General features: G+C 43.7%; 1 protein-coding gene across 6 annotated transcripts in view; it reads right to left on the reverse strand.

The window, feature by feature from the left end:
- Med15 (mediator complex subunit 15) overlaps positions 1 to 4,295 on the reverse strand; it is a 66,580-nt gene extending 62,285 nt beyond the window's left edge. For all 6 annotated transcript variants that reach the window (XM_059276927.1, XM_059276926.1, XM_059276925.1 and 3 more), the window contains exon 1: positions 4,147 to 4,295. In XM_059276927.1, the coding sequence (XP_059132910.1) occupies positions 4,147 to 4,214 (68 nt within the window). In that variant the 5' untranslated portion in view covers positions 4,215 to 4,295. The remainder of the gene's footprint in view (positions 1 to 4,146) is intronic.
- Between the last annotated feature and the right edge of the window lie 11,505 nt (positions 4,296 to 15,800).

Raw genomic sequence — 15,800 nt, forward strand, 5'->3', positions numbered from 1 at the left:
TCCTTGTGAGACAAACTAGTGTCATTTCACAGATGAGGGACCTGATCAGAAAGGTCAAGCAGTGCCAAGGTCACAAAGGCAATGTGCAGAGGAGGGAAGTATTCCAGTTTCACAACACATAATCCATGGTTACTGTAAAGGGGAGGTTGGCCAGGTGGACCCAAAAAAAACACTGCCTCCTGTACTCTGCACGCTGCAGAGGACTGGAGTTCCCCGAGAAACTAAAAAGGGCTGAATTAAACCTACCAGAAGGTGACTCACTTTAGATGAGGGGACAGGGACGGATCCTAACTATCTGACACCAAAGCAGACATGGAAAGGAAGAAAGCAGCTCATGACAACAGTGGAGTCCATCTTTAGTCACAATCTTCTGAATACCCTAAATACTTAGTAACCATTGTTTTGAAGAGACAGTGGCTAGAGGTACAGATCAGTAGCGGAGGATATGCTGGGCACACCCAAGACCCTGAGCTCAATCTCCAGCAAGTAAAACCAAAGAAATAAAGGAAGAACTTTGAATGTTAAAGTGAAAAGATCAGAGAAGCTGGATCACAGGGGAGCTACAAAAAAATAATCTAGGTTACAGGACAGTGGATGGCCTGCTGATGACATGGGGCTACAGGCTGTCTTCATTTGTGCGACCTAGGAAAGGCTGGAAAGGTAGACATAGTGGAAGCTAAGAAGACTAGACTCCCAGTTAAAATTGTCAAACTTGCTTTTTCCTCAATGAGAGATGTTTCCTCTCCACTGAAAGTTCCCAGAACCTTCTCAGTGTTTCCGTAGCTCCACATTCCCCAGCAACCGACAACTGAACCCAGGGCTTCCTGGGGACTACATGAATGATCTCCTATTGAGCTACTCCCTACAACCTTTGATGTGCTCACCCAAATGTGGTAGGCAAATGTTGCCCCCTCCACAAAGATACACAGGCCCTGGGTTTTCATTACTCCTCATCTATTATAAATCACTAGAGCTTGAAGCATTTCCCAAAATGGCCAAATTTAAACAACAGCATAAACAGTGGAAGAAGTCGGAACAAAAGATATGTAGATCAGTCCAATATAAATCCTCTTAAACTCTATGAACACAAGAAATCAAGTCACCAGCAAAGCCAACCCTGGAGAGAAAACAAGCAAAGCGAAGAAGTGAGAGCACCCAATGAGCTCGCTTAGTTTTTTTGTAAACTTGACACAGGAACTCTGTAGCCCAGGCTGGCCTCAAACTCAGAGATCTGCCTGTCTCTGCCTCCCAAGTGCTGGGATTAAAGCTATGCACCACTACAGCTCTCCAATTTTTATTTACTTTTTATGTTTCTGAAGATGTTGCCTGCATGTATAGAAACACACCAGTTTATGCCGGGTGCATGCTCAAGTCAGAAGAGGGCTTTGGATCCCTTGGAACTGGAGTTATGGATGGCTGTGAGCCACCAAGTAGGGGCCTGAAATCAAACCCTGGGTCCCTTGCAAAAGTAACAAGTGGTCTTAATCACTGACTTGAGTCATGTCTCTAGCCCCTCCTGCCCTGGTTGAGTTCCTATCCTGGCTTTCCTTGATGGTAGGGATAAAGTGTAACATGAAATAAACCCTTTCCTCCCCAAGTTGCTTTTTGGTCACGGTATTTTTCACAGCAATAGAAAGCAAACTAAGACACCTGCTTGCTCTTAAAAGGCAACCTTTGATATGCTCACCCCAATGTGGTAAGCAAATGTTGCCTCCCTCCACAAAGATACATAGGCCCTATTCCCTAGAACCTGTGACTATCCTTCTCCATACCTCAAAAGGGACTTTACAGATGTGATTAAGGATACATAATGTGGCATTATTCTAAACTGACCTGTGAAATGCAGAGAATGTTCTCCAAGCTGGATTTGGAGAGTGTCAGAAAAACCAGCCAACGTTAGAATAGGCCACAAAGAAAGCACAAGGTACAATCTCCAGGAACACATACTGACCCCTGGCGAGTAGCCAGGAAGGAAAGCAGATACCTCCGTCTTACATGTTTAAGCAGTAGAATTTGGCCAGCACCTTGAATGGGATTGGAAGGTTCTGCCCCTAAAGGTTCCATCAAGAAGTGTATATCAGCTGGGCAGTGGTAGCACACGCCTTTAATCCCAGCACTCAGGAGGCAGAGGAGACAGATCTCTGTGAGTTCGAGGCCAACCTGGTCTAGAGAGGGAGTTCCAGGACAGCCAGGGTTATACAGAGAAACCCTGTCTCGAAAAACCAAAAAAAGTGTATATTGCCAACATCTAAATTTCAGCCCTGTAACTAACACTCACCAAATCTTACCTGAGCCTCTGACATAAAGAAATGACCAGCACTATCTTACAGAGGTAGAGGGCACCTCAGTTCCCACAGGAAGCTGCATTATGACACATCAGTACACTGCAATCTTCCCCCAGACCTCAGACACTTCCACACACACACACACACACTGTCTGTGATGACAACTGACTACTCCAAATCTCTGGGCTTTCCCAGAGAACCTTGCCCTGGGGCTCAGATCACTCCTAAGATTTAACTTAGATATATCTCAAGTGTGTCAATAAAGCACTTGTGGGCTGCAGACTTGGCTCGGAGGTTAAGAGCACTCAGTGGCTGCTCTTGCAGAAAATCCAGGTTCAATTCCCAGCACTCACAAAGCAGCTCATAACTCCAGTCCCAGGGGATCCCACACCCTCTGCTGACCTTACATGGCACACTTACAGACAGGCAAGCCAAACACTCATACATATAAAACAAAAACAAAACACTTGTTTGCTGAACTGATGCAAAACGGTCCGAGGTTCTTCTGAGGTGGTACCAAGCCACTGATCCAGTATCCACTCCTTCCTCTGTCCTGATGCTTCCTTCCTTCCACACTGCTTCACCCTACCCCCTCCATCCTGTAAGTCACCGATGTGTCCACACATCCCCCTCTCTCTGGAATCTGTCTTCCTCTTTCAATTCCCTTCACCTAACATGGGCCGTCAGAATCTCTGCACTGTGTCTTCTACAACCATTCATGAAACCGTATGATGGACAATGATCGAGCACCGGGAATGTGAGTGAAAAAACAGAACCCCCATCAACCCCTCCGGAGCAAAAAACTCCCCAAACTGCCTCTTGGGTCCTTAATTCATCTCCAGGGACTCAGGGACCTTCCCAACATTAATGCTGGACCACCTCAAGGCAGATCACATGTAAAACACAGGTACAAGTTGTTTGCCCAACACCCCCATCACTAACCACCTGCTCACACTTATGCCTATCTCCTGGACTATTTTGCTCCCAAGACCCAGAACCCTCCACCTACAACAGTCCTTCACGATGACTTCCCAGTCATCTGCTGGGAATGGTGGCCTGTCACCCTCCTACTTTTCTTTCTAGAGCTCAATCTGTCACTAACTCTACCAGGCTGCTCCAGTCCTACTCACCTAACACTTCAGCACCCACAACACGATCGAGCATTGACACAACTGTACTATCTGTTCCTTTACCGACAGTACCAACCCTCAGGGAAAAGGCTGTGCCACAAGCAATTTTCTAAACGCTTCCGGAAGCTCAGTAAAGCGTTAAAGTGAAACAAGCACCCAGCAGTGCTCGGTGAGCAGTGGCACCCTAGCCCTTCATTCCCTAACCCTCCACATCTGCTTCCTGCCACAGTTCGGCCAAGTTCACACACCTTGTGGAAGAGAAAAGAACACTATTCTCTGTCCCCACTGCCCACAGCCCAAACACCTACTAATCTTCCAATTTCATCTTCCATCCACCCTCCTCCAACTCATTGATGTGGCTTTTGTTTTTTTGTAATAAGCCGCGCGGTACCCCTGGTAACTCTTTGGCTGCCTCTTTCTCTTTCTGTATTCAGTGTCAATCTAAGCAGAGGAAAATTTGCACTCAAGCACACAAATGACGAGGCGGCTCAGGACGATGACTCACTAGCCAGGGCTGCTGGGTTTGCAGAGTCCGACCCCAGAAACACTAGCCAGCAGTCCCTGTCCGCCCAGACAGGCCAGGGAGACTGCAGAAGGACCCCCGCACGTCCCCGGCGCCCAGCGGACCCCGCAGGTTCCCGCCAGCCAGGGTCGACGGCGGGTCCAGCCCTGCCTCACCCGCCCCGCGGGGAAGGTCCGACCACCCGGTCCTCGCCCCCGGCCACACTCACATTTGGCTGACCAGCTTCTGCCGAAAGGCGGCACTACGCCAGTCGGTCTCCTGCCCCGAAACGTCCATGCCCGTAGCCCGCGTCCCTCCTCGCCGCCGCCGCCGCCGCCGCCGCCTCTAACACAGCGCAGGCCCGAACGCGGAAGCCGAGCGATCCCGCTGCCGGGCCACGCCGGAAGTACCGGGAGGTTATGGGAAATGGAGTCTCGCGTCCTTATATGTATGTGCGCGCTATATGAGATCTACTTATATTTTGTTGTCAGTGTTGAGGTTGGCTAATTTTGCTGTTGGAATAATTGCTAATGGATAGTACTCTTTTTCCTAAATAATGTTATAATATTGGAATTTTAATATCTAATGTAACATATATGTACATTTTACAGTTATCAAGATAAAACTAGTATTGCCACTAAAAAGCAATGTTAGATTTAAGATCTCTGCTCATTGAATCATTAAGTTCAATATTCAAGAGAAGCTAAGCCAGGCGGTGGTGGCGCACGCCTTTAATCCCAGCACTCGGGGAGGCAGAGGCAGGTGGATCTCTGAGTTAGAGCCCAGCCTGGTCTATAGAGCGAGATCCAGGACCGCCACAAAAACTACACAGAGAAACCCTGTCTCAAAAAAAGAGAGAGAGAAGCAAAAGTCAATTTCTATTAATGCTTTCTCTGTAGTTCATATTCCTTACTTCTTAGTGGTTCATCTCTTAATACAAGGCATTTTTAGTATTTTGACCTGTTAAGTGGTTAAGTGTTGACGTGCTTGTGTGTCTTGAGTTCACCTTTCAATGTTTACATGATTTAAGTTTAGAGTAACGATTATAAGGTAATTACCCAATTTTGTAAGTCTCTGTTTTCCCAAACTATATGAAGGTCATCATTTAAGAACTTTCTTTGTGCCGGGCGGTGGTGGCGCAAGCCTTTAATCCCAGCACTCGGGAGCAGAGGCAGGAGGATCTCTGTGAGTTCGAGGCCAGCCTGGGCTACCAAGTGAGTTCCAGGAAAGGTGCAAAGCTACACAGAGAAACCCTGTCTCGAAAAACAAAAAACAACAGCAACAAAAAGAACTTTCGGGCTGGAGAGATGGCTCAGTGGTTAAGGGCACTGGCTGTTCTTCCAGAGGTCCTGAGTTCAATTTCCAGCAACCACATGGTGGCTCACAACCATCTGAAATGAGATATGGCGCCCTCTTCTGGCCTGCAGGCAGAACACTGTATATATAATAAATAAATTTAAAAAAAAAAAAAAGAACTTTCTTTGTCCCAGCACACTGGAGATAGACACAGGCAGGTCTCTGCTGAATTCAAGGCAGCCTGGTTTACATGGTGAGTTCTAGGGCAGTCAGGGCCTATGTAGAGAGACCTTGTTTCAAAAAAGCATCCATTTGTTTATTATTACAGAAGAAAGCGTTTGGGAAAGGGAGGTTGGTTTTTTGTTTGTTTGTTTGTTTGTTTTGTTTTTGTCTTTGGAAAAGTCTTAAATACATGTGGGTTAAAAAACAAGTGTAATGAACCTTAAAAAGAAAATTCAAAACTGCCAAGCATGGTGGTACAAGATTTTAATCCCAGCCTTTGGGAGGCAAAAGTAGGCAACAGGTATGTTCAAGGTCAGCCTGGACTAGGATAATGCAGGTTCTTTATTCAAATCTTAATGACTAATCTTAACTCTCATATCACACAAGAGTTCCAAACCAGGCTAGGCTACGTACAGAGAACCTATCTCAAAAAAATTAAAAATAAAGATAAAGAGCAAGACAAGGGACGTGGCTGTGCTGGAGCCGGGGCCCACTGACCCGTGACCCCCACGCCATGCCGTAGTGCTGCCGTGTCAGAGAGTGGAAAATGTGCTGCACCCCACCAAGATCTCAAGGATACTCGGTGAAAGGGCAAGAGGGAGCTGCTGGTCTTGGGCAAAACCAAGTTCCTCGTGCCCGACCACGTCAACATGACTAAGTTCATCAAGATATTTAGAAGGCAGTTACAGCTCAACAATAATCAAGCTGTCTTCCTCGTGGTGAACTGGCACAGCACGGTGAGCGTGTGTGAGCCTATCTCCAAGGTGTATGAGAGTGAAAAGGGTGAAGACCGCTTCCTTGTGCATAGTGTTCACCTCCCAGGAGACATTCAGATTGGCACTGGCTGTATAAAACTAGAACAATGCCTAATGTTTCTTAAGCCCTGACCACCAGGGAAAAAAGAGACTGCTCAGCTCACCACTTGCGGATCAGGACATAGGTGCCCACCAAGGGTGTTAGGGACTGCTTGTTGGCCAGAAACTGAGCTCCATAAAAATGCATTCAGCTTGTGAACTCATCTAAACTAGGCTATCTTGTGTTAGAAGGCTAAAATCAAAGTACTTCACATCCTAAATTGCCAATAAAACAAAAAAGAGTAAGTTCACATGGTACAGTGGTTTCAACGGCAGCGATTTGCCGATAATCCTGCCCACCTTGGTAATCTGGCCAAGGCAAATGCAGGTTCTTTAATTCCAATCTTAATTGCCAAAATTAACTTATATCACACAGTACCCAATAAAATATATAAACATATGTACGTGGTTACAGAATGAACACAAATTCAGCAACAACGTAGTTCAGGACGTTTCAGATGCGGGCTATAGAAATGCAAGAGAGTCTGTCTATTGATCAGATAACAGAACCAAGCCACTGTCGAAAAACCACCGTTGAAGTAGCTGCTGTTGAGGCCTCAGGAGAGTCAGGGTTGAGGAGGGAAGTTGTTATCAGCTACAGATACAGAAGCAGAGTCAGGGACCAGACCATGGGGCAGGCGGGCAGAGGCACAAGGAGGCTACACCCACTGAAGGGGACCAAATGGAGGCAAAATCCCCAGGAATAAGCAGGAGCTCCACCTTGACGCTCGCTTGGGTTATCAGAGGAGCTGCCAGGGCCGGGTGTTGCTGTCCCTACTTTATAGAGTTCGAGTGAGGGAGTGGCACCCTTTGGTTGGTTTGACATGTTCAATACATTCTTGAGTCTGATTTCTATAATATGATTTTAATATTCCCATATGCCTCTGCAGTCTCAATTCACCTGGATAAACTTACAGAATGCACCCATTCTACTCCCAGCAATAAGTAATTTATCAGTCTGCACTTCGTGATTGACATTATTTACTTATATATTACATGATGGATGTTATTTACTCATATATTACATGATAGGCATTATTTACTTATATGTTACATGGTAGATGTTATCTACTTACAAGTTATATGATAGGCGTTATTTACTTATCCACCCAGGAGCACAATCCTCCACCCTCAAAATGAACTAAAAAACAGCTTGTGAAATGGAAACTCTCAGGACACAACACAGCCTGAAAACCACTATTTCACACACTAGAGAAGAAGAGAATAGGGCATAGGCTGAGTTCAATACACATAAAGTTGGAAGGAGGGAACCAGTTCCACAAAGCTATCCTCTGACTTCATATGCATACCCACACATAAGCAGACTGAATAATAACAAATCTGTTTAAACTTTTCAAAATGTAAGTAATTAATGTACAAAATACATTTACAATTTTTTTTCTAGTCACCTATTAACTATATGTGCTGGTTTGTCAATTTGACATAAACTAGAGTCTCTGGGGAAGGGAGAATCTCAGTTGAGGAATTACCTCCATCGGATTGGCCTGTGGGAATATCTGTTGGGTATTTTGTTGACTGATGATTGATGTGGGGGGGGCCCAGTTCACTGTGGGCCGTGGCACCCATGGACAAGTGGTCCTGGGAAAGTAAGTAGTAGAACAAGTCATAAAAGAACAGGCCAGTACGCTGCTTTCCTCCATGTTTCCTGTCTCTGTTCCTGCATTGAATTCTCTCGATGATGGACTGTCATCAGGATGCGTAAGCCAAATAAATCCTTTCTTCCCCAAGGTGTTTTTGGTTGTAGTGTCCACAGCAATAGAAAGCAGACCAGCACTAGATCATCAACAGTGATGTATTACTTTCCTGTTGCTAAGATAAAATACCATGACCAACAGCGGTTTGAGGAAGAAAAGGAAGGCTTCTCTTGTACTTTACGGCTCTGTTGGGATAGTCTTCATGGCAGGGAAGGAATGGTATCAGGACGGAAGCTGGCTGATCACACTTCATCCATGCAGGAAGAAGAGAGAGAGAACAGGAAGTTGAGCAAGGCAACACACTCCCAGTAACTCCCTTCCTCCAACAAGGCTGCACCTCCTGAAAGTTCTACACAGACCACCAACTGGGGACCAAGTTTTCAAATACACACACCTATGGGGGACATTTCTCACTTCAACTACCATAAGCAGAGAGTCATACAGATGCTGAAAAAAACCTGTTTTCAACACAAAAATTACAGCTCTCACTTCAAAGGGAATAAGAGAGTTTTGCGAAGAATTATACTAACAGAACGGAGAATGTTACGTAAATCAAGACACTTTCAAATATATTGGTGGAGATGTCAGAAAGGTTACAGCAAAGCAGACGTGCTCCTGCTAGAGGGCTGGGATGCTGTCTGGTGACATTCTTAGTCCTGTTGGAACACGAGTCCGAATACTCCAAAAGGATTTACCTAGTAGTCGCAATTATGTTAGGTCAAACAAAGAACTTTGTAACAAATGGCTATTTGTAGTGCTAATGATGCCTGGGATAAAGCTGGCTCCTGACATAAAACATTTCAATTCTCCTAAGTTATTAAAGATTCCATCAATCTATCAGTCTTTTAAAATCTCTAACATAGATTTGGAATATTTTTCTGGGAACATCTGTTAATCCCATTCAGGTGCTTGGCTCTTAAAGCATTGTAGTGGGTAGATATGAGCGATTGTTTGAAAAACAATATTGTGCTTTATAGAGTTTTTGCCTGTTAGAGTCCTGGAAAAAAAATACAAGATGATCTGAAACCTGAGGATATTCACTCATTATGTGCTGACATTTTTTAATTCATATTAGCAGTGAAGGAACAGAGACACTTCCGTACATATCATACCTAGTGTCCTGAGATGTTGCCCTAATCTTCTAGGGACATCAGCTTAGGTCCAACAGGGTTTTGGGGTTTTAATGCAGAAAATAATTCAGGGCCAGCAACAATGAAGCATACAGTTGGAGATGTTAGTAAGCATATTGTAAGATAGGATTGAGCTCTCAGGAGAAAGTAAGGCACACTCCCGTGCATGGGTGTACACTTCTCAGAAAAATTGCAGAACGTAAGACGTAGCCAAGTGTGCATGGGCTCCTCGAGAGAGTCGAAATGAATCGTCTACTGAGTATTGGGATGGTTAATATTGATCATCAACCCGACAGGATCAAGAATTACCCAGGAGGCGAACTTCTGGGAATGTCTGTGAAGGAATCATATTGATTGGGCTAGCTTCTGGGCAGGCCTATGAGGGACTACTCAAGTGGGAAGACCCACCTTAACTGTGGCCGCACAATTCTGTGAGCTATAGTCTTGGGCTGAAGAGAAAGGAGAAAGCAAGCTAAGTGCTAACACTCACTGCTTTCTGTTTTCCGACTGCAGAAAATAAAACAAAAATACAAAGAACAGCTGCCTCAGACTCAGGCCACCAAAAACTCTCTCACCATGGCAGATGACATCACCTTTGAGCCAAAATAAACTCCTTTTCCCTTAAATTGCTTTTGTTAGGCTCTTTATATTACAGTAACTGAAAAACTAAAACCATATATATCATTTTGGTGACTGGGAACTTACTTTTTTTTTTCTTGAGACTGGGTTTCTCTGCTTAGCCCTGGCCGTCCTAGAACTCACTCTGTAGATGAGGCTGGCCTCAAACTCATATAAATCCATGTGTCTCTGCCTCCTGAATGCCAAGACTAAAGGTGTGGGCTACCACAGTTCTTTTTTGCAACCTTTAAGATGCAACATCAAGCCAGGCACAGTGTCTCGGGAGCCAAGGTGGATGGAATTACAATTCACTAAGGTAAAAGTAAAGTAAAGTAAAACCACGAGTAGTTGCGTTGCTCAAGAAGTTCAGCACATGTCCTTTCTGTAATGATATGTTGTGCAGGAGGCCTTGGTGGGTTTGGACAAGGTGTCTAGGAGTGGGTGAGATGCACCATGTGGGTAGTGGAAAGTTACTCACATGGCAGACATGATGTCCATGTGGCAAGTTTATTTTGGTGGGAGAGTAGAGGGAGTGGAAGGAAGGAAAAGGAGAGAGAGATAGAAAGAGAGAGAGGAAGAGAGAAAAGGAGAGAGGTGCACACTACCTCTGGTGAGAGGGAGGAAAGTGAGGGGGAAGGGATTTTTCCTCCTAAAGGGGATTTAACATAAGATGACATCAGGACTCAAGGTGGGTCTCCAAGGGGTGGGTCAGAATACTAACATTTCTCCATTTTAATTATTATAAAAAGGTGAGTTCAATAGGAACAGAAGGAACACTACCAAACTCTTTTTATGAGGCTACAATTACCCTGATACCCAAACCACACAAAGATGCAACAAAGAAAGAGAATTACAGACCAATCTCCCTCATGAACATTGATGCAAAAATACTCAACAAAATATTGGCAAACCAAATCCAAGAATACATCAAAACAATTATCCACCATGACCAAGTAGGATTCATCCCAGGGATGCAAGGGTGGCTCAACATACGAAAATCTGTCAATGTAATACACCATATAAACAAACTGAAAGAAAAGAAACCCACATGATCATCTCATTAGATGCTGAAAAAGCCTTTGACAAAATCCAACACCCCTTCATGATAAAGGTCTTAGAAAGATCAGGAATACAAGGAACATTCCTAAACATAATAAAGGCAATTTACAGCAAGCCAACAGTCACCATCAAATTAAACGGAGAGAAACTCAAAGCGATTCCACTAAATCAGGAACAAGACAAGGCTGTCCACTCTCCCCATATTTATTCAATATAGTACTTGAAGTTCTAGCTAGAGCAATAAGACAACAAAAGGAGATCAAAGGGATACAAATTGGAAAGGAAGAAGTCAAACTTTCACTATTTGCAGATGATATGATAATATACATAAGTGATCCCAAAAATTCTACCAGGGAACTCCTACAGCTAATAAACTCCTTCAGTAAAGTGGCAGGATACAAGATCAACTAAAAAAACATCAGTAGCCCTCCTATACACAAACGATGAAAGGGCTAAGAAAGAAGTCAGAGATACATCACCCTTTACAATAGCCACAAATAATATAAAATACCTTGGGATAACACTAACTAAACAAGTGAAGGACCTTTTTGATAAGAACTTTAAATCTCTAAAGAAAGAAATTGAAGAAGATATCAGAAAATGGAAGGATCTCCCATGCTCATGGATAGGCAGGATTAACATAGTAAAAATGGCAATCTTACCAAAAGCAATCTACAGATTCAATGCAATCCCCATCAAAATCCCAACACAATTCTTCACAGACTTGGAAAGAAAAATGCTCAACTTCATATGGAAAAACAAAAGATCCAGGATAGCTAAAAGAATCCTGTATGATAAAGCAACCTCTGGAGGCATCACCATCCCTGACATCAAGCTCTACTATAGAGCTATAGTAACAAAAACAGCTTGGTACTGGTATAAAAACCGACATACAGACCAACGGACTCGAATTGAAGACCCTGACATTAATCCATGCACATATGAACCCCTGATTTTTGACAAAGAAGCCAAAACTACACAATGGAAAAAAGAAAGTATCTTCAACAAACGGTGCTGGCATAACTGGATATCAATATGTAAAAGATTACAAATAGATCCATATCTATCACCATGCACAAAACTCAAGTCCAAGTGGATAAAAGACCTCAACATAAATCCAGTTACACTAAACTTAATAGAAAAGAAAGTAGGAAGTACTCTTGAATGCATTGGCACCGGAGACCACTTCCTAAATATAACACCAACAGCACAGACCCTGAGCACAACAATTAATAAATGGGACCTCTTGAAACTGAGAAGCTTTTGCAGAGCAAAAGACATGGTCAATAAGACAAAAAGACAGTCTACAGAATGGGAAAAGATCTTCACCAACCCCACATCTGACAGAGGATTGATCTCCAAAGTACATAAAGAACTCAAGAAACTAGACATCAAAATACTGAACAATCCAATTGAAAAATGGGCTAAAGAGCTAAACAGAGAATTCACAAAACAAGAATCACAAATGGCTGAAAGACATTTAAAGAAATGCTCAACATCCTTAATTATCGGAGAAATGCAAATCAAAACGACTCTGAGATACCACCTTACACCTGTCAGAATGGCTAAGATTAAAAACACTAATGACAGTCAATGTTGGAGAGGATGTGGAGCAAAGGGAACACTCCTCCACTGTTGGTGGGAATGCAAACTTGTACAACCACTGTGGAAATCAGTATGGTGGTTTCTCAGAAAATTAGGAATCGAACTACCTCAAGACCCAGCCATATCACTTTTGGGCATATACCCAAGGAACGCTGATTCATACCACAAAGATACATGCTCAACTATGTTCATAGCAGCATTATTTGTAATAGCCAGAACCTAGAAACAACCTAGATGCCTATCAACTGAAGAATAGATTAAGAAAATGTGGTACATATACACAATGGAGTACTACTCAGCAGAGAAAAACAATGACATCATGAAATTTGCAGGCAAATGGATGGAACTAGAAAATATCATCCTGAGTGAGGTAACCCAAACCCAGAAGGACAAACATGGTATGTACTCACTCATAAGTGGATTCTAGATATAAAATAAAGAACAATCAGACTACAACCCACAGAACCATGGAGACCATATATATATATATATGTGTGTGTGTGTGTGTGTGTGTGTGTGTGTGTGTGTGTGTGTGTGTGTGTATATAGCATGGGGGACCCTAGGATGACTGTGGCTTATAATAAGTTTTGGTTTTACTCAATTACTGAGCAAGCCTCAATGAAACATTTCACAATTAAGATGGGAATACATACTGTATCAAGCTGATAATAGAAAGGTGGATAAATTGATTAATTTGAAAAAGTGAAAAATGAAAAAAAGAAAAAAGAAAAGAAAAATTTGAACTGTTTAAAAAGGAGCCAAACAAACATATTTTGCTGGAGTAAAAAAAGGGGGAACTGGGGACTCATCATTCCTCTTCACATTCTATTCTTTCCCTTGTTTTATATATTTTAAATTTTTTATCGGTGGTTTCTGCTGGAGTATCCACTGCAGATAAGCACTGGAGGTGTCCTGTTGCAAATCACCCTCTGGAACGATGGAAGGACCTTTCTACTAGCACTTGGAGGAGATCTGATCTGGTGTTGGTGTAGGCCTGGGGTTCTGTTTATGTCTTTCCTCAGGACAATGAGGTTCCTCTTTGGATTCCTGAGCACTGTGTGTGCCCTGTGACTGCTGCTGAAACCCAACATGACAGAGACCTATTGGGCCTTAATAAAAAACTCTCCAGTTCTGATGCCAATGGGGATTGAGAGCCCAATATGGCCAGCTTTGGCAAGCATTAACATTAGCCTAGGAACTGTAGCCATGCTTTTGGATTCTCTAGAAGAGCTGCCAGCCTAAGTTGTGCTGGGATCAAGAAAAATGAGCCTTGGCGGTTCTTGTTCCTGGAGCTGTATCCATGCCAGTGGATGTCCACACGCTCCAGAAGAGAATTTGACATTGCTGCTGTCGTTGTTGCTGTTATAGCAATGGCGGCCACCGCTGCTACTGTTTCTGGGATTACCATTTCATAATTGCTTACTACAGCTAGCACAGTGGAGACCCTGGCAGCAAAAGTAGCTACAACAGGTAATTAATCTTTCATCCTATTGGGCATGGTAAATTTAATTCAATAGTTATATACATTTCGATTGGCTTTGAAAATTACAAATTTATACACTCAAGTTCCATTTGCTTTTGGGATACCATCTTGCGAGGACTCCAATTTGCAGTAAGGCTCATTATGGAAGGGAATGGCTCAGTTGCCTTTAGCCTACTGGCTATGGATGGGATAGGACTTCTGTTGGTCTTTTCTGTGTTGAACACACAGATTGCAGGTCCAGTGCCACTTTGAGATCTTTGGCAACAGTTAACTCTACAGGCTCACACACGATTGAGCCTGTATGATAATGAGTATTCAGAGACGGGTAATACCTGGGGGGCACTCACCAACCTAAGACAGAGCGTCTGTGTGGCCTGGGCAGGCATCTCCATGATGGGTAAGGTGACCTGCTGACCTAAGTCAGAAGCTCATTTTTTAGTAAAAGGGGGACCTGTAGGGCCCTGGCCCCCGTTTTGGGTAACTGTTGCCTTGCTTGCTGACCTTGACCTTGATATCCTCCCTATGCTAATTCCCTGCCGGGTTCCACCCTCCTGAATGCTTAAGGGAAGTTCCTTGTCTGTGTATCCTGCATAATGGGCGTTAACAGCTTAGATGCAAGATTGTAAAACATCGAACTTCTGCCCTCTGGGGTTCTCCCATTGTGTGTAAGCCTGTATTTAAGACCTCTTCCCTCCTCCAATAAGCAGCGTTCAGCATTAAAAAAAAAAAAAAGGTGAGTTATGGATAGCAAGTGTGTGTGTGGGGGAATGACAGCACTGAATTCTTGAGATTGCTTGCTGCTGACAAGGGGCGATGTGGGAAGGGGAAGTTGGGAGTCACACACAGCGGAGGTGTAAGTGCAGAAGCATTCAGTTGGCTGTCATCCTGGAGTCCTCAGGCGTCTGTTCCTTGAGGGAGCTCAGAAGGCATGTTACAGTATTTGCCCAGTTGGCATCTTTGGTTGGTAGTTGGCATCCTCGGAGCTGGTGCAGGGGCTGGTGTATCTGGAGGACCCCCTGTGGGTTTGCTTTGACATGAGTCTGGTAGGAAAAGTGAAATTACAAAATATGCTCAAAAATGGGTGTGGTCAAAATGGGCTCTGAAAACTGTCAGTTTTCATCAGGCCAGATTTCTTGATACAGTAGAGGAACTTTTCCCAGGAGACAACTGGAACAGATTTACATCTTGGTGTCATAGCAAAAGGCTATGGCTTTGGGTTAAAAGGCATGAACATTTTCTGGTTTCAGCCCAGTGAAACACATCTTTAAATCTATAACCGGAGGAAATTTACTGAATGGAAGTGGTTGAGTGAGTGAAGGAGGAGGGAGGCTTCCCTAAACATCGTCAGACCTGAGAAGGATGTGTAAGTGAACAGAAGTGAGACAGCTTTCCTGTCTTCATATAAACAAACCAGGATACACTGAGAGCAGTCAATAGTAAAAAGTTACATTGAAATCTGTTCTGTGAGTTTATCTGATCCAGTAACAATGTAAATTGTGTCTAGACCTAGTAGTAGCCCTAGGAGAGGGAGGCCTGTGAATTTTATACAGAGAACTGAGAAGGCAGCTGAAGCAAGGCCTGGTTGTCAGATGGAATTAGAGATCTGAGAAGGATAAATCATATTTGAGTGCAGACCAAGCAGCTTTCGAAGCTATTAAAAATGACAGGGACCAGTCCATACCCAGGTCTCCACATCGTTGGAGGCAGAAGTATCAGATCTTCAGCCACCAGGCTCATAAATTGGGAGCTTTTCCTGTGGAAGAGGAAATAGAGAAGACTGATTTTATTTCTTATTTTGTCTAGGCAAAAGGGGTGTAATCAATTCTCCAATGTCCTGCTGTTTGTCTACAGTCTGAGCCAGGTCCTGGTGCCAGGTGTCACATTGGGGCGTCTTGCCCAGA

Source organism: Peromyscus eremicus, chromosome 12 (assembly GCF_949786415.1).
Source record: "Peromyscus eremicus chromosome 12, PerEre_H2_v1, whole genome shotgun sequence".
In the NCBI taxonomy this organism is placed as follows: Eukaryota; Metazoa; Chordata; class Mammalia; order Rodentia; family Cricetidae; genus Peromyscus; species Peromyscus eremicus.